The sequence below is a fragment of the Phytophthora infestans genome, genomic scaffold, assembly GCF_000142945.1.
Source record: "Phytophthora infestans T30-4 supercont1.4 genomic scaffold, whole genome shotgun sequence".
Classification (NCBI taxonomy): Eukaryota; Oomycota; class Peronosporomycetes; order Peronosporales; family Peronosporaceae; genus Phytophthora; species Phytophthora infestans.
This window is the reverse complement of record NW_003303755.1, coordinates 4,071,728-4,090,453: the sequence shown is the minus strand read 5'-3', so window position 1 is coordinate 4,090,453 and position 18,726 is coordinate 4,071,728. Positions and strand designations below refer to the sequence as shown.

Sequence of the window (18,726 nt, the reverse complement as noted above, 5' to 3'; positions counted from 1 at the left end):
TAGTGAATTGCCATAAAGCACTCAACATGATACCCTCTCCGACACCGTGTGCAAGCATATTTTACTCGGTTCTTGCCACCACGGATCGAGCAAAGAAGACACAGCAGCTTTCCTCGGCTTCGGGTAAGCATGTGCTGCGACTGATCACTACCGACGATGTCTTCAATGGGCTCTCGATGATTCGCTCTGTGTCTGAGAGATTGCATATGCATGTGCTGAGCTGCCACAAGCAGATTGACTATCTCCTCCTTTGCTTCGCGTAAACTTTTGGGCGCCGATACTTCGACTTCACGATCATTGGCACCATCTGTAGCGGCGTGTCCATTGACAACAGCGATGATAACCTGGTACATGGCATACGCATTGTGGATTGCCACGTCCAGCAACCAAGTGAAAATGCTCATTTGCAGTCGTTTCTCCCTTCGCCGAGTAGGATTAGTGCTACGAAGTTGGTCAAATCGATCCACTGCATTCACGTACTTGCTGTACGCGCATACAATGACAGGTGCGCATACTTTCGATCGACAAAACACCCCCGTACCCGTCCATCTCTTTATAAATCCCGTGCCATTGCAACACATTTGTGCTTCACGTGACGAACCATCTAGCACATTTGATGAGGGTGTCGCTGTAAGATCATTTGCGTAAAACATCACGACTCGCTTGTCTCGAAAGACGATGTATCCCGCATGAGCTGAGCGCTGTTGAGGAGAGACAAATGGTGTCTTTTGTGCCTTTTCCAATCCCTTTCCCGTCTTTTATACTCTTTCTCTGCGGCCTTCACGTCACCAACGACTTCCACGGCAGCAACAAGCTTCCAAGAACCCCGTTCAGCGTGTTGAAGAGCTAGAACTGTGGCTTCAACAGAGGATCGAGACAGGTTATCTACGCAATTCAGTCTGCAGGCTCCAATTTCTCGTGTTTCACTTCTTGTCATCTCGCGTATGGGCTTAGCCAAACCATGACGTGTATAGTACGAATCCATCACGACTACGCGTTTGCCACTAGGTGCTGGAAGCTGTTGATTTTGCCGAGCAAGCATTGTTACCCATAATGCGGTTGCTTTCTTGGAGTTCAACCCTCCATCAGCGCAGAGTCCTGCCATAGGCCGTCGCATATCAGGGAAACTCGCCGTATAGCGTTCCAAATGGCCCTCGACAGTGGTGTTTCCGCTGCCGTTGTCAAACAGTCCGTGTACATACAGTGTTTTCCAGTCTACAAGAGCGTAAAACCGTACTGCATACTAATCTGGTTTAGAATGAATAAACGTCCGCGCAGCTGAGCGAGCTTTTGTCCGTATTGAACTTTCATCCAAAGCCGAAACACCAATCGGGACCTCCAAAAAAGCATACTTCTTCAAAATATTGTTGGGTATACTGCGGCAATGCCACAAAGGATCACGCCGTTTTACTTCCTCTGGCACCGTATCCGTTGGCTGCAGCGTAATTGCTGCTCGGATTTCAAGGAACAGGTCTCGTTGTATTGTCTATTGGAAAAAAGGGTGGCCATAGAGCTCATATGTAGACCAATACTTTCGAAGGCGGTTAAGAGGGCAGAGGCTTGTGGCAATCTCAAGGCCAACATACGCATTCAGCTCCAAAAGTGTGATGTCTGGTGCCCCGTTTTCACGAAGACGAGGGTTGATCCACTGCAGTAGTGTGTTGCGCAACTTACGTGTGAAGAACAGCTCAAATAGACCCGGTATGCCTTTTTTCCGGTATGCACGCATAGCCTTCTCTTCTTGGAGCAAGGTGATACCAGCTTCAGCCTCCAGCCCACCAATGTAGCGCTGGCCAACTCGGAGAATGTCTGGGTCGACTCGAGGACCGATCGTCGTGCCGCCGGCTGCACCATCATCCCTACAGACGCATTCAATATCGTCGCCTTTGCTTTCTTCTTCGCTGTCGTTTTTATTTCCTTGTGAGCCGTAAAGATCTTTCCTCCAGATTCCCATTCTGAAAGCAATAACTCGATGTCCACGTTACTCGTCAAGTCAGATCTTGAAATGCAAGAATGATTTTAATCGCGCAAGGGGGTAGGACGTCGCCCACCCTGGTTGTACCTTTGCGACACGTCTGATTGGCCTTCTAAGAGGTCCCGTGAGGGCTCCTGCCCGACTTGGCTTTCCGTGACCTTTCGTATACTAATTTGCTCCACTAGATGCTCGTGATTTGCATTAGTAGAGGCCCTCGGAGGGTCTCTAAAACATCAGGGCTTACAGGGTTAACATCATCATCCTAGACTTTTTAGCACAGCAATTATTATTTTGATAACTCAAAGTAATCATCTATAAGAGTTAAAACTCATGCTATTTAGTCTTGGGCAGTACGGATTTGTTCTCATCGACAAAATTCTGACACAAGGCGAAAACGCCGGTGGAGAAACAAGACGAAGCCCTACCCGTGCGTCAACGCCCGACAACGATAATAAGAAGGCCACATCACAACTGTGTCTTTATCCCCATACTCATCAATCGCTTTCCGGTCAAAGTGCTCAAAATTATCTCCTAGCTGGTTGTTGCTGAGATATGGTAGAGCAAAATTCCTAATGTATTCGCCGCGAGACATCTAAATCTCCCTGCAGTTTTTTTGTAATTGCGTGCTATATCTAGTTAAATAGTCATGGCAAACAACCTCTGCATCAATATTCAATTTTGGTCGACCTTCGAAAACCTTGACAGAGGTTTCCCATGTTAAAAACAAGCAATTAAAATACTTAAGTACAAATGTTTAAAACATTTGTTTTTCCTCGAGCAAAACGTTTTTGCTAGAGGAAAAAAAAATGTAAAAAGAGGCTTTTAGTTTTTGCCAAAAGCTAGAAGCCTCTTTTTAAGGAAAAGCTTTTTAAAAAGCATTTCGTTTCTTGCAAGCAAAAAACTGAACGGGGTTTTCCATGCCCTATCCATTCTCGCTACTTGTATCAGCCAATCGCATCGCTTTCACCCATCGCTTCCACACTATAAGAATTCACAAGCCGTAGCGGACACCAAGTACCGAGACGCGTCGTGCTTCTCTTTCCCTCCCGAAGCGTCGCTCGTCTCTGCCTAAAGCCTCTCTAGTCGACCGTCCTTCTTTCTATACTTGTCCATTCTCTCATTAGGTCGCTGCTGTCATGGACCCATCCGAAGTGACGGTGCTGGTCGTGGAAGACGATGAGTTCACGCGCATGGCCACCATCGATATCCTCAAGTCGTGCCGCTACACGGTCTTCGCAGTGGAAAATGGCCAGCAGGCGCTCGATCTTCTTGTGACTAACCACGCCAAGTTTGACCTCGTCTTGTGCGACGTCATGCTGCCTGTTATGACGGGAATCGAGCTGCTGGACGAAATTCAGAAACACAGCGCCACACTAGGCCACATTCCCATTGTCATGACGTCCAGTAACGAGGAAATGGATGTCGTTACCTCCTGCCTCAGTAAGGGTGCCAAGGACTATCTCATCAAGCCCATCCAAGTTAACACAGCCAAGACTCTAGTACGCCACGTGTGGCTCAGTCGTCGCCTCGAACGCACCTCCAACAAGAGCATGTGGCAGGATATCGAAGTCATTCGCACCATCGGCAAAGGTACACACGGTACTGTGGTGCTGGCACGTCGTAAAGTGGATGGAGCTGTCGTAGCCGTCAAACGCGTGCGCATCTCGCAGATCTCCGAGAACGGCCGCAAGCAGGCGGACAACGAGGTCATTCTGCTCAAATCGCTGTACCACGTCAACATCGTGCGCTTCTATGACCATTTCCTGGCTGACGACGAGCTCAACATCGTCATGGAATACTCAGATGGTGGCAATTTACGGCAGTTAGTGAAGCTGCGCTCGCGCGAGAAGATGGGGCCTTTTCCGGAGCCTGTTATCATGAGCTGGTTCGCCCAGCTAGTGCTGGCTGTGGCTTATATTCACGGTAAGAATGTGCTGCACCGCGACTTGAAGGCACAGAACGTCTTCCTTACACACAAAAACGTGGTAAAGCTTGGTGACTTCGGTATTTCCAAGGCGCTGGCGGGAGATGACACAGCTAACACTGCGTGTGGTACGCCTGAGAGTATGTCCCCAGAGATTTGTCGTGGTGAGCCCTACGGCAAGAAGTCGGACATTTGGTCGCTGGGATGCATTTTGTACGAGATGATCATGCTGCGCCGTCCGTTTGAGGCCTCCACGCTGCCTGAGATCTTTACAAAGATCTGTAAAGGCGAGTTCCCGCCCATTCTGCCTTCGTTCTCGCGCGAACTCCGTCTACTTGTGCAGCTGATGCTTCAGCAGGACGCGTCCAAGCGTCCATCAATCGAAGATATCTGCCGCTTCCCGTTTGTACAGGCACCGATCCAGGCCTTCCTGTCCGAGCACGTGTCGGAGTTCCAGGAGGCATTGGAACTCGAAGCCAAGTTGCATCAGCCGTCGCTATACAGCACAGGAGCGGGTAACCCACCCGTATCTCCTGTGTCGCCGAGTCTGCGCCGCCGTAACCACAACAGCAGCAGCGGAACGCCAACGAGTGGCTTCGGTGACTCAGTTCCTGAGTCAGGCTCTCCTGTTTCTAGTCGCAGTGATGGCTCCAGCAATGCTGGCTTCAACAACAATGGAAATCTGCGCAACTCTGCCATCGCGTCAGCTGCAATTGGGCTGGCTGCTGAAGCCGTCCCTACGTCTGGTAGACGCCCCCAACAGAACAGTGATCTGGCCAAGATCTCGGCGGACGCTGTGGAAGACACTCTTGGTGATAAACTGCGTGCTCAAGTGTCTATTGGGGATGTTCGTGTGGGCCTTTTCACCACCTACACGTCGTGCACTTCGGCGGATGAGCTTGTTCGCGTCCTCAAGACGAAATTCGACAAGACTCATATTGAGGCAGCGACGATTCTGTCAGATTTTCTAAAGAAACGCGTGCTCAATGTCGTGTTCGCTGAGGACGCGTCACATCCGGATCTAGGGGCGAAAGACACGTATCTTCGTTTCCAAGTGGACGAGCTGTTTGTGCCGCTTAACATGAAATATGTCTGTGTTAACGAAGTCCAGCAAGGACCGATGGAGATCTGTCTACGCATTCGTGAAGCTATTGCGGAGTTGCATGCACTCAAGTCGTTCCCGCGTGGTATTGGCACTGGATTTAGTCTGCCCAATCATGTATCATCCACTGGTAACAGCGTCGCTGAGTACTTTGACGCGCCGTTGTGCCAGAAGTATCGTCGCTTCTTGAAGCTGACGTCCAAGTTGCAGAATGTTGATGTGGGAAGTCTGCCCAAGCACGAGCGTCAGCCCTTCTTTATCAACATTTACAACGCGATGGTGCTCCACGGTCTGATCGAGTTCGGTGTACCGCAGAACATTGGTCAGTACAAGGCGTTTGAGCGTGATGTGACCTACACGATTGGCGGACTGGAGTTCACGCTTGGCGACATCAAACACGGCATCTTACGTTGCAACCGCAAGCCCCCGTCGAACTACTGGGAGCGTCAACTGCAGGCTCAAGACCCCAAATTGCAGTTCCGTTTGCACATTCGTGACCCTCGCTCCCTTTTGGTGCTGATTGACTGTGCTGAACCTCTCCCTAGCGCTGCAGATGTCCCTATTTTGAAACCTGGACGTACAGACACGGATCTTGAGGAACAGGCAGAGAAATTCTGTGAGCGTTTGGTTGAAGTGGACGAGCGTGGTGGAGAAATTGTGCTGCCACGAGTGCTGCGTATCTTCCGCGATGACTTTGGATCTTCGGAAGCTGAAATGGTGTCGTGGTTGGCGCAGTACATGGATAACGCACCAGCTAACCTAGTGAACTACCGCGTAAGGTATCAGACGGGCATTTCGTCGTGATTGGAGTGACGGAGAGCTGCGTTTTGCCCGTCTTGAAGTGAGGTGGATCTTTACTCACTTCTGTTAGTGACGGAACGAAATCTTCGGTGGAGCAAAAATCGCACAAGTGATGGAGTAAAGTTTCAATTGGCGAATGGAAACCGACACTACGCTAGCCACTTGCCATTGCAACTGTACTTTTCATAACAGCGCTCTTTGTTAATTGAGTAAGAGGGATTGAGGTAACTGGAGCCACATGCACTCATGAATGCAAAGTAAAAGAACAAACACCATTTTGCTTTTTAATTCACGTTATGCATTTACATGTTATCATACTTTAGCACTATATCTATCTATATCGGAAGCGTTGTGCATAGTAGCACACAGTACAGTACTGCCAAGACTGTTCCTGTTTGAGAATTTTCAATGAAGAATTTTTGTTGAAGTGTGGAGATCCACCGGCAGTAAACTCAAGACGTCTTGCAGCTTGGCGCACAAACTTCATGACAACCTTGTGTCATGGCACCAGGATCGCCGTTGAAGCTGCAGGTCTCTGAAACGAGCATCGAAATGAACAGCAATACAGTACGAATTCTTGAAACCGCTAGTTTGTACTTCAGAGAATGGGTTACTTCAGTGTATGCCGCGACCTGCGGTGAAAGCTCAGATGCGATTTCCTTGGACTAGATTAGTACAGCGTTGACGAGAGTGCAGCTCTGTGGCGATGAAAGCGAGCAAGGCGCAGGGGCCGATCATTCAAATGAACAAAGCGTTTAAATTGCAAGTGTGCGCTGCCTGCCGGCTTCTCTGATTCGAAGATACCGGTATAGTGGCGAGTGGGCAGTAAAATTAACATAAATATTCGCGCTAAGGGCAGTGCAGGTAGCAACGCTGACCAATACGATGCTGCTGCTGATGAAATCTCAAGCCACAATCTAGCACGCAAGATACAGCATTTCTCAGCGTGATGCCGTTGGCGAATGGCGGTTCGCCAACACGTGCCAGCGCAGAATAATGATGATACTCGAGGACACGAATAAGCCGCGGCATCATCAAGCTGCCACTGGCTGAGCCAACTGTTGGGAGTCCCAACTTGGGAGGTTCCCAAATGGAGCTGAAGTCTGACGTGGCGAGTGGTGTTCATGGCCAAGATCTCGACAGCCACGGTGCCGTTTGAAAGTTGACTGTGAGTCCACTTGGGGGCTTTCTTGCATTCACTGCCGCCGCGATTGTGAGCTCCTTAAGCACGAGCATGGGGATCTGATAATTTTGCGGAGACGTTGAAGTTATTGATACCGTGCCACCGAGCTCCACCTGCTTTGCACTTGCTCGCTCCGTGCGATACGGCTTCGTTGAATATGATCAATTTGGTCTGCTTGGCGGAGAATAGTGAGCTCTTTTGCGGGGAAAGCCCACGCATCTCCCAGCTGGAGGCAGCCACTGAAGAACCTTCAGTGAAGGCAGTCAGCGAGTCTCACCACGTGCTGTGGCTTTATTATTCGAAATAGTGCTAAGTAATGGTAAACGTGTTCGGATCGGCGTACGTCACCCGTCGAACAAAAAGCGTCCCCACCATCCCAACAAAGAGACGTTGCCTTGACAGCTTGTCAAGACGCATTGGAGGGGAAATCAGCCTTCCGGGCTGGAATCCAGCCCAGACCGATAGCGAGTAGCAAGCGCAGCATGTCCAATGCACGACCTGTTTAATTGACATTGTAAAAGCGGAGACCAACTCGATGGCCGAGAGGACAGGCAGCTCCCTGAAGAGCCGCGCTTAATTTCCACTTCAACGTGATAATCCACCATCGGCTACCTTTCAGTGCATTTTATGCGGCGCGCTCTCTGATTGGCCGACTGGTGATGATCGGGAGTCAGAACGGGTTCACTCTAACTGCAGCCGTTACTGACGTTGTCCAATCAGCGCCTGCCATTTTTAAACACGCCACTGTGCGTGTTTCTCTTGGCCCCAGGTTGGCTCCTGCCGACCGTTACACTTTTCTCCCCTAAACGCGTGCGTCAGAGCAAAACTTGCTGCTTCGAAACAAACGCTTTCATGACAATTCAATTTCAGTGTGGCATCGGTAGGTACCAGAGGGCGCTTGTCTGCGGCAATTGCTTTTGCGTGAGCTTTACGAGAGCTGTTTGTTTACATCCAGCGTCTTGGCGGGCCTAAAGTCACTTTTGCACGCTGGCGGATAGCACGGCGGAGATTCCCAACGCCTTTCAGCCCAGGTGATGCAGCGCCGAACCACTGCCTTCGCAGATGGGACTCGCCGTTGCAGTTGGGCCTAGCAACGCATCCCTGGTTAAATTGACCGAATTAGGCCGGGGTATACTGGCTGCAAGTGAACACGAACCTCAACCGCTGACAGTTTGACAACCCAAATGCTAAAACCCTACCATTTGTGGGCGAGTTACAAGCCTTTTCTTATGACCGCTTCGACGCTTTCGTAGGTACTGCCGCTTTAAGACTTGTTCCATCTTTTCTAGCCCTCTTCGTTGCCTTTTATTGAGCCCGCATTCGGCTCCGGACACTTCATTGTTGAATTTGCTCTCCGAGCCCCGAGCCCGACCCAAAAAAACTTGTCGCCTGTCCGTTTCAGCACTACAGACCGCCTGTTTCTGTCTTAAGCGCCTTCCAGCTGTGACGAGAAGAAATTACGAGAATCCCCGCCTGACGCTCCCGAGTTTCAACGGAGCATTCATTCACTTCCACTTTTTCCGTGTGTCGGCTACCTGCCTCAAGCGGCGGCATACCAAGTAACACTACTCTGATCTCCGTAGCATCATGAGCGCCACCGTCGTTCAGTATCCCGTAGAGCCTCGCGTGACTCGGTCACGACTCGCTGACGAAGTCTCAGCTGCCAAGAAGCGCAGCGGTGCCCACGTGCGCGCGCCGTCGGAGCGCATCGCGTTGGTGCTCGACATGGACGAGTGTCTCGTACACAGCAAGTTCCAGAACGAGGTCGAGTACCGCCAGAGTGAATACCGCCCGGAGCAATTAGAGGAGTACAGCGACTCGTTTGAGATCGTTATGGATGATGGCGAGCGCGCAATAGTCAACAAGCGACCAGGCCTTGACCGCTTTCTAGAGGAAGCCGCTAAGCACTATGACGTGTACGTTTTCACTGCCGGCCTAGAGGCCTACGGCAAGCCCATCCTAGACGCCCTCGACCCCAAGGGCAACCTGTTTGCAGGCCGATTCTTTCGCGAGTCGTGTCAACAACGCAAAGGCATGTTTCTCAAAGACTTAAACGTGGTGCGCGGCGGCGATCTGTCTCGTGTTATCCTCGTCGATAACAACCCCGTGTCATTCCTCATGCAGCCCAGTAACGGTATTCCTGTGCCGAGCTTCTATGACGACGCCAACGACCGGACACTCGAGTCATTGAGCAAAGTGCTGGCCAGTCTGCAGGATGTTGAGGACGTACGCCCGCGACTGCACCAGCTTTTCCGTCTTGCGGACCTGCTGGCCGAGCACCAGCGCGTGATCCTGGGTTGATAAAGTTGAGTACATCGTGTCGTCTCGTTCTCTCATGGGTGGATGGATATGAGTGGGAATGGATGGACCAAGTGGGGCTACCCTAAGCAAGCCCCCGCGTATCAGTAACAAGTATATAAGCCAAGGTGCCGTGTAGTATCGTGAAAAGTACGAGGTGAAAATTAGATAGCCGCTATATTTAAAAGCAACCAAGACGCCCACCGAACAAAGCGGACGGTGACAGCAAGACGCGGCCGTCCTTCTTGCAAACCTTAACATACGTAGTAGCATCCTCCTTTGTCAAAATCAGTTGGATAGAAGGCGCTTAGCCACGTGCCAGAGTCATTTCTTATTCGAGCTTTTCGTACATTAGATGGCGAGGAGGGTATCGTCACTGGTGTCCTGTTTCCAATAGCTCTATCATTCGATAAATGAGCAAACACGCTTCTCGCAAGCTGCGAGTATCCGTTGCGAGTACTGAAACGCAAGGCAAAAGTTATTTACACATTCGATTACTTATCTATCTCCTGGACCAGGGACCTGGTCGCTTCGTAACTGTAGTTCATGGATTGTCGTCTCAGTTCAGAGGTTAGCTCCATTCCATTGGAGAGTCCATTGAGACAACTTCAACAAAGCATGTCTGGGAAAGGGCGCGCAGGCTCGCACCGCACCGGACCTAATTGCTTAGGTGCGAATTGTTTTATTTCGCACTTGGTGCGATCTCACAAGCAGTGCCAGTATTAATACCAAACGAGCATGTCAGCACGAGGGTCTCGGTGGTCGGCTGCGGCGGCTTACGGTGCGCTACCCGGCGCCCCCATCGCAGAGATCCACACGCGCAAATGGACCAAGCAGCCCAAGACAGTAGGTCACCTGAACATCCCCAAGTGGATCCCTGGTAGGATGTCTGCAATGGGACGAGTCGGCGACGTAGATATCTAACACTGCTCGATGTTGTGTACTTCAGACCAGGAGGTTCGGCGCTATGTCTAAGCATGACTACTTTCGCAGAACCCTATATTATAATTTCGATACTGGTTGCATGCTTAGAACCCGACGGAGGCTCTGCAGAAGGGAGCATTCAAGAAGTCGAAGGGTATGGCACTCGAGACTTTGAAATGAAATGAATTATAGTGCTGACTAGTGAACTTTACTAAACTATTCCAACAGGACGCAAGCGCGGCGCAGGAGAAGTAGGACGCATGACGCGCAGTGTTCGTCAGCATATGGCCGCTCCCTTGGAACTGTTATCCGAGTACCCCGTCCGCGTCGTAAGTTCACGTACACTCACACTGGAGAACACACATCACTAACGTAATTGTATGCTTTGGGTGTTTTTTACGCTGCAGCACTCATCACGTCAGACATCCCCTGCTCGGACGGCGACAGCATTATCCACATCTGCGCGAACGCCTGTACCGATGCCGTCACCTGATGCGGCGCCAGTGGACGCTACTGCCTTTCTCGGGGAAGATCCAACCGCCTCAAGTGCGCCGACGACCGCTCCAGGTCAGACCCAGCAGGAATATGCCGCGACTGAACCCACTATGCAGCCAGCAACGCTGTCGTTGCAAAACGCAATGAAAGCTGAAGTAGCTGCCGTTACTACTGAAGCAGCATCATCGTCTACCTCGACGCTACAAATGATGCCGATAATGCCACCTGTGTCCAGTCAAATGATGGCCGATGTGCCGTCGGATGAACAGCTTGAAATGGTTCTCGACGACCTCCCGATGCTCGATGCAGACGATAGCTTCAATTTGGATGCGCTAGATCCTGCCTTTTTACCGACCCCAGCGCCGACAGGGGCCCCACCAACTAGCGGCCAGTATTCCAGTGGCACTTATTCAGAGCAGCAGTCGGTTGAAAACTCGTCGGCCTCGGTCAGCGAAGACGATGCGTCTGCCAACTCGGGCTCGTCGATGCCATCAGCATCTCCTCAGTCTTCCCCCGGAATGATGTCTCAATCACCGTCACCCTAGACAAACTGAAGGACATGCGCTTAAGACGCTGCGAGTAGATGAAAACCTACAGTTGCCTTAAGGTTGAATTCAAGCATACATGTCAAAGAATCTGTCACTCCCTTTTATTTTGTGTCTTGAAATAATTACTTGCGTAAAAGCTTCCGCACTAAGACTTGGAATTCTGTCATCTCGGCGTTCTGCTCAAGAATGTAAGGTATTAATTATAGGAGATTTAACCAAAGTTACCAAGTTCTCTTGACTTACAGACTCGTTGTGTCGCGGGTTCCGACGTAGCATGTACCTAGCGAGGTGATCCAATGGGCGAATCGGAGGGCCACTATCTTCGCCATCTTCATTCTTCTCCTCGCTCGCCTCCACTGCCTTAAGCAAGTGCACGATCGCTGCACACATCAACAACGTTCACGTACAGTGCAGTTGTCAGTATTCACAACGATCGCAACGATGTCGTCTTCTGTAGAACCAATCATACCAAACACCAAGACAGGCAAAATCTGCTCCACAACGATCTCCAACTCCTTCGGTGTCGATGAACGAGCTTCTAGGTTCTTCAGCAACGCTAATATGAAGACTTGCGAGGCCATTTGCTCTTCCTGAAGACCCATCGCGTCGAAGAATAAGAGCTCAAAAGTAGAAAGGTAAACCAGAAAATAGAATGTGTAGCCATTTCGCTCCACTTATGTACGGCATTCGGTTAGGTGCGAACATCGTCACCACACGCTTTCGTAGCTCATCGGATAATGCCGTCGATATCGACAGCGCGAATTTCGGTGAGTGGAGAGTCCACAGCATTGGGATGCATCGGCATTCAGCTGAGCGTCTGGTCAATTCAATTATCTTGCGCTTTCACGCATACTAACTGCGTTAAAATTCCCGGCATATTGACAATGCACTGATCAGGTGACGGCCGAAGTTGTGGGCACAGGGTCCGACGGCACGGAACCATCGCTGCTGCTCTCCGTCCAGCGTCATGGGCTGTACAGTGACGACAAGAAAGTGCTGAAAAGGTATTTGTTCAATTGTGGGGAAGGAACGCAAAGACTGGCTGGAGAAAATGGCATCAAACTCAACTCGCTGGATGCAATGTACTTCACGCGATTCGATGTCAAGGTGGGAATGCAATGGAGTGTTGGTTTAACTGGTTTACTAGAGAATTGACGCGTTGTTGATAGTCGGTGAGTGGTGTTCCTGGTGTGATATTTGCCCTTGGATCGTGTGGCGCAGCGACGCTTAAACTCCACGGGCCTGTCGGGCTTCACGGATTTCTTGGCGCCATCCGGAGTTTTGTACGGAGGAAATACCCTCAACTTCAAAGTATTGAGATCACGGGCCCAAGCAAGGACCAAAGTGCAGAACGAGACTTTGATGAGTCAATTCAGTATGATACCTGGGGCGAAGGATCCGAACGAATCGATCAACATGCACTGATATTACCGATCGCACTTGGCGTTGGGGTTGAAGCGTCATCTGACCATTCCGTCGAGCCTCAATGTTGTAACCTTTGCGAGAAGAACGCCCCTAGAAAACACATACAAGATATGTCGGCGGAGGTGAGCAGTAGCACCGTGTCTACAAATGCAAGTCAGCGTCCTAGCAACCAAGTTGGCCGAAGGCTGGAAAACGAAAGTGACGAGCACGAACAAGTTCGAGAATGGCTTGTGCAGTATTATACTGAGAAGGTACCAGCAAAGCTTCCTTACATCGACGTTGTTTTAAACCGATATCGTGGACGCTACGGCGACTTGAAAAGCCAACTATGTGCAAAGTACGGTGGCATGACAAGCCCGACATTTGATGCTGAAGTTGAAGCGTCAAGCTCAGATTCTTCGCCAGATAACGACAGTGACCGTGACAACGATTCTAGATTCAGCTACGTTGGCAGACAACTCGATCGGAGGTGGATGGAAAAGTTTTACGCAGAATTCCAGCCAGATAAACTCGTCCATATAGACAGAGTGTTACGTCAGTTCTCAGGACGAGAAGATACGCTAAAGGGAATGCTCCTGAAAAAGTATAGTCAGAACCTCGCGACTACGGCAACAGCAAACCAATTCCACGCAGAACGTGATGAAGAAACTCCGCTAAAAAAGAGAAAGCTACATCGAACAAGTGACGATGATGCAGCACCTATCGACGATACGATCCCCAAGATTTATACGAGTAACACCAACTCCGACGAGAGATATTCGGCGCCCTCAGACGCCGTATCAAGCTCTCTTTGCTACGTTGTGCAGTGAGTCATCACTCTGCACGGAGATGGTTTAAATGCACAGATTGTTTCTAACTTATTGACAATGCTCTTCTCTGACGAATAGGCTCCAGTATGCCCCTTATCCAGTGGTGTGGATCATTGACTGCCGCACTTCGGATCATATCTTCGACTTGGAACGCAAGTTTTCAGTCACTGCAGCTAGCAGCTACTGCGAAGCTCACTTGCCTTCGCTAGTGGTGCACTTGAGTCCAGCCCATGTACAAGCGCAACCGCGGTAAGGTGAAATATTTTACTGAAAAATACATTTACCTCGGCTGTACTCACGAGTTTTATCACGGCCTGCTAGATACAAGCAATGGATGACAAATCTTTCATTGTCAACTTCGCGACCAGAACAGTTGGTCTTTGATGGGACTGCGCTTCAGTCAGTCGCCCAGGGTGTCTTTAGTTACGCGTTTGTTTCTTCCGCCAAGGTTGCTGTACAAAGGGAACTTCAGACTCGTGCTACACAAGTCAAAACAGAGGCCAAGCCGAAACAAACTACACTAAACTCTGTAGGATACCTCGCGACCTTTTTGGAGAACTCCTCGTGGTCTTCTGAGTCCCCATGTCGACGACAAGTTGTGAAGCATATCGAAGGATGCGAAGCTGAAGCACATGTCGCTCAGAGCAAGTTGCAGTTCTGTCTTCTGCATCCGAAGAACATGCAGTTAGGATTTAATTACGAGCGCACCGGGTGGCACCAAAAAGCTGACAAGAGCGAAGATGATGCTGACAGTGCTGTGGGTTCAGAGTCGAGCGATGTATCTTCTAGCTCGAATCAACGAACGAGTAGTCAAGTGGATCTATTGACGGCTAGAAAGTTAATTGTGCTGGGTACTGGGAGCGCCGCACCTTCCAAGCTTCGTGCAAGTAGCGGCATCTACTTAGAGTTGTCGGGAACAAATGCTGCTGACGTTGAAAGTATGTTGGTGGACTGTGGCGAAGGAACGTACGGGCAGTTGTGGCGCCAATTTGGTGATGAGGTTGCGGAACGTATTGGTGGGTTGAGGTGTATTTGGATCAGCCACAATCATGCGGATCATCACTGTGGTCTAGTGCGAGTGCTTTACGAGTTTTGGTACTTCCACATGCGTCGGAAGGATGGCAACAGCTCACATTCCCTGGTGGTGGTAGCACCTCAGTCAGTGCTGTCATACGTGGAGAGCTGGCTACCGCAATTTCTTCGCAATGACTCTGATTATCAGTTGATAAGGTTGGCGACATGTGAGACTTTCAACAATCCCAGACATCCACTTCGCTGCCAGCTCTTGGCGGAGATCAGCTATGCCGTGACCAGTATTACGAGTGTGCGAGTGTTTCACTGCTACGACTCGTATGGCCTCGTGCTGACTTTACAGGGTGGAAAGAAACTCGTGTACTCTGGAGACACTAAGCCGTGCAACGATCTCGTCTTGGCTGGTATGACTGCTGCTGCTATGTGGTTGAGCCGATTGTTCTAACCTTCTTTGTATATTTGCTTTTAGGAATGGGCGCTGAGTTGCTGGTCCATGAAGCGACATTCGACGATTCGATGGAGCAGGATGCAAAAATGAAAAAGCACAGCACTGTTGGCCAGGCTCTCGATATTGCTCAACGCATGCGCGCACGCCAAGTTATCTTGACGCATTTTAGCCAGAGGTATCCTGCGCTCCCACCACCGGTATTGGACTCCAGTGAACGCTCGAGCATTGATCCAGCCACTGTGCTGTGTGCATACGATGGTTTCGTGCATCCGATGCCGTTCTAACGAGAAGTATTTCTCAACATGTAGTGTAACTTCGTTTTTCCAGTCTATTTAAGTGACTTAGTTGCCCTCACATTAGTGATGGAAGCATTTGTCCTGTCGTCGGCAACTTGTAAGTTACAAGTTGATCGCTGAGCAGCTGCTCAGCGATTTAAGAGGAGTCCACAGGTGCAGCAGAAAGAAGGCCAATTTGTCGACAACACAGTACAGTCGTGCACCTCCAATTCGGCACCGGTATCAGTCGATACCCTGCCAGATTTTATGATTACGCGAATCGGATGCGCAATTACCTTTGCCCATCACCACCCTAGCAATTAACCTCAACGATTTTCCCCTCCTCGCGGAGGGTTGACACGCCGCATCGATCTGATTTTAAATTTTGGATCGGACGTCTTCATACAAACACACACTTCGATTTTTACCGCCAAAGACAATGGGACATCGCCCTTCCTCCTACATGTCCCTAATTCTAGCACAAGTCAGATCCTGCATGCTCTCACTCCGAACTTGCTCGTTGGGCAACGGAGCTCAGCGTGAAGGAGTACAGCTACCCAGAGGCAAACACCTAGTCGAGGGTAGCTGTACCGCTTCCAGCAGCGCACAGGGCTGTGGTTTTCGCAAACTCCCGCCTAATACAACTGCCGTACTGCAGCCCATAAACCAGGGCATCATTAAGTGCCTGAAGAATGAGTACCAGAACAAGAAGCAAGCCGCGGAGCTGGAGCTGTACTACAAGGGTGTTCCTTACACGCCGGTCGACGTTTACTCCGCCATGAAGTGGTTGTCTGAAGGCTGGAACAACATATCTGCAAAGACTATTAGAAACTGTTGGTGCCACACAGGCATCGTCTCAAAACTAAACATAAACTTAGTACTGAATTAACAAAAACAGTATCAGTGCACTGGATTTGCGTTTGTTTTTTGCTTTAGGTTGTGCACTTATGCCCTGTCACTGTTGATATGGTCCGCCCTGCCGAATTGGAGGTGCACGACTGTAGTTGTTGCATTGCTACTAGCAAACCCATCGAACTTATGGGCTGAATGGTATAAAGCTGATACCACCCGCCCATTTATTGCGTTGCAAGGTCGAGAAACAACTTACTGGCAATTCTCGTTAGCGATGTTTTACACTGGGTCTAAGATCGCTCGGGCATTTCCGGTTCACAACGGGATCGTTCAATTACCGCAACACGCAAACCATGTTTACTCTGGTGGGAGGCAGCTCTAATGCCGACAAGTTGTCACTACCAGTGGCAGTCTGTGGTCCCAACGGACCGCGACATACAGTGCAGGTCGTACAGGTGTTGAATGTCGGTGAATGCAAATTCTAGCGACTTGCTTTACCCCAAAAACGGATGGTGCTGGTCATGTGGAAGTACAATACGAATGCTGAACTGAAACACTAAAGCGCTAATATCTAATATCCTATGATAAACAATAATCAAGTGCCCTAAAAAAGCTTTCTTTAGCTCTTCAAGAAATTAATAGCCGTTGTTATAAGCTAGCCGACGATTTGTCATCATATTTCGCCTTTTATTCACCAGCTTTTTGCAACTACCGGTACATTCCTCGTTTCAGAACCTCGATGAGCATGGGCAAGGGAAAGATGTGGTCGCAGGACCGTTCCATGTCGGCAGGCGAGTCTCCTCCGCCGCTGCTAAGCCCTCTGCAATCTGGCCAGAAGGACATCGCACCAATCTACAAGTTCGTTCTCACGGGCGGCCCGTGCGCCGGCAAGACCACGTCGCTCGACCGCCTTTCGACCTTCTTCCGGGATCGTGGTTTCCGAGTATACGTTGTGCCAGAGGCGTCGACGCTTTTGCAAACTGGTGGCGCCTTCTTTCTGTAAGTACATGCAACGAAAACAAAGCTAAAGTGACGAACACCCCGTGGCTTTAAACTAATCATTTGCATGTCACTTTTTGCCACTTCTGCCAGTGACCTTCAGGAGAAGGACATTCTCAACTTCCAGTGGCAAATTCTCAGCCTCCAGATTTCTCTCGAGGACTCGTTTTATTCTCTGGCGCAGGACAGTGGCAAGCCGTGCGTAATCCTGTGCGACCGTGGAGTCATGGACGGCTCAGCCTACATGACACCCGAGCAGTGGGAAGAGCTTAAGCTCCAGCACGATCTTGACACCGTCACGCTCCGAGATACGTAAGTGGCAACAAATAACTGCGGATTATACTTGTGTTGTGTAGGTCTCAAAATTTGACCTTGCCCGTTGCTGTTGCAGCCGCTACATTGCCATTTTCCACTTGGTGACAGCTGCTGATGGTGCTGAGAAGTTTTATTCGCTGGAGAATAATGGTATTCGTATCGAATCCATTGAGCAGGCGCGAGCCATTGACGAACGCACTTGTCACGCCTGGATCGGCCACCCGAAGCTCTACGTGTTCGGTAAAAAGAATTATCTCCCAGCTGCAACTGAAATCCTGGCAACTAACATAAACTGTGTTGCTGTTAGACAATTCAACCACGTTCGAGGGCAAGATGCAGCGCCTAGTGGACACGGCGGCTGGTCTGTGTGGTGTCCCCACGACTGTCAGGGCGTCCCGCAAGTACTTGCTGGCTAAGACACCCATTGAGATTCCTTTCCACCACGAGGATTTCGAGGTGGAGAAGGTTTACCTTAAGCCCGAGGCTGCAAGTAGGTTAACAAGGGTTTCACCTGTTCGGAGACGACATACTTAAATTTTGTTTTGTTTTGCTATAGAGACGAGCAAGGACTACTCATTTGTACGCTGTCGCTCGCAGTACGGTATCCCTGCTTACGGTATGACCACTGTTCGGTACTTGGACACAGGCGATGCGTACGTAACGTTGTTTTCTGCTGTTGTCGTGTTTTTTTTTATTGAAATACTTGTTCTCTTTTCTTTTTCGCCGAGCAGAGTGCACTTGAAGCGCGTTCTCAGTGCTCGCGAATACTCGTACGCTGTAAGACATCGCTGTGACCCGACGCGTAATGTGATCAAGCAGCAGCGCATGTGTTTCCTGTACAAGAACCAGTCATTCCAGATTCATGTGTACAAGGAGCCAGCGAGCGTTGCGGGTCTCGCTGTGCTGCACGTGCAGGCGTCATGCGAGAACGACCAGGATATTGTAATGCCGTCGTTCCTGAACGTTGAAAAGGAATTGCCTGACACCGATGAGACCATGTCGGCCTACAATGTGTCGAAAAAGAACCTCTTAGGAGAGGGAAAGAAGAAGGAGTCAGCGGAGGTGTAGACTCTGGACGTCTTCGTTACATCTAGAAACTACATCTTGTATGCTGGAGAATCAGCATCTAGCTGGACGCTTTTATTCACTTGAAGCCCAGACAAAACCAACGCAGGGGCACAGCATTTATATCGTGCCATTGGTCTCGTGTTCCAGCTCGCCGTATTCCTTACACCCTTCTTTTGTCACGAAGCACCATTGCTACATTCACAGCTTCTACTAAAAAAAACGATAGTTGTGGAAGGGAAACCTACAATCAAAA

General features: G+C 50.0%; 6 protein-coding genes across 6 annotated transcripts; 5 read left to right on the top strand and 1 right to left on the bottom strand.

Annotated features, from left to right (window-relative positions):
- Positions 1-3,111: 3,111 nt before the first annotated feature.
- PITG_03934 (protein kinase, putative) lies at positions 3,112-5,805 on the top strand (the record flags this gene model as incomplete). Its single annotated transcript, XM_002906921.1, has 1 exon — positions 3,112-5,805. The coding sequence occupies one exon, from the start codon at positions 3,112-3,114 to the stop codon at positions 5,803-5,805; it is 2,694 nt and encodes an 897-aa protein (XP_002906967.1).
- Positions 5,806-8,335: 2,530 nt separating this feature from the next.
- On the top strand, positions 8,336-9,604 carry PITG_03933 (CTD small phosphatase-like protein, putative; the record flags this gene model as incomplete). Its single annotated transcript, XM_002906920.1, has 1 exon — positions 8,336-9,604. One exon carries the CDS (start codon positions 8,573-8,575, stop codon positions 9,284-9,286), a length of 714 nt encoding a protein of 237 aa, XP_002906966.1.
- Positions 9,605-10,021: 417 nt separating this feature from the next.
- Positions 10,022-11,247, top strand: PITG_03932 (uncharacterized protein; the record flags this gene model as incomplete). Its single annotated transcript, XM_002906919.1, has 4 exons — positions 10,022-10,195; positions 10,316-10,361; positions 10,436-10,536; positions 10,615-11,247. 4 exons carry the CDS (start codon positions 10,022-10,024, stop codon positions 11,245-11,247), a joined length of 954 nt encoding a protein of 317 aa, XP_002906965.1.
- A 125-nt stretch (positions 11,248-11,372) lies between these two features.
- Positions 11,373-11,852, bottom strand: PITG_03931 (uncharacterized protein; the record flags this gene model as incomplete). Its single annotated transcript, XM_002906918.1, has 3 exons — positions 11,373-11,426; positions 11,494-11,630; positions 11,720-11,852. The coding sequence occupies 3 exons, from the start codon at positions 11,850-11,852 to the stop codon at positions 11,373-11,375; spliced, it is 324 nt and encodes a 107-aa protein (XP_002906964.1).
- Positions 11,853-12,330: 478 nt separating this feature from the next.
- PITG_03930 (zinc phosphodiesterase, putative) lies at positions 12,331-15,248 on the top strand (the record flags this gene model as incomplete). Its single annotated transcript, XM_002906917.1, has 9 exons — positions 12,331-12,357; positions 12,420-13,012; positions 13,130-13,258; positions 13,460-13,480; positions 13,563-13,733; positions 13,806-13,938; positions 14,062-14,195; positions 14,319-14,920; positions 14,986-15,248. 9 exons carry the CDS (start codon positions 12,331-12,333, stop codon positions 15,246-15,248), a joined length of 2,073 nt encoding a protein of 690 aa, XP_002906963.1.
- A 1,582-nt stretch (positions 15,249-16,830) lies between these two features.
- On the top strand, positions 16,831-18,473 carry PITG_03929 (uncharacterized protein; the record flags this gene model as incomplete). The annotated part of the gene is made up of 6 exons (XM_002906916.1): positions 16,831-17,090; positions 17,184-17,402; positions 17,482-17,645; positions 17,713-17,895; positions 17,962-18,058; positions 18,137-18,473. The coding sequence occupies 6 exons, from the start codon at positions 16,831-16,833 to the stop codon at positions 18,471-18,473; spliced, it is 1,260 nt and encodes a 419-aa protein (XP_002906962.1).
- Positions 18,474-18,726: the final 253 nt, after the last annotated feature.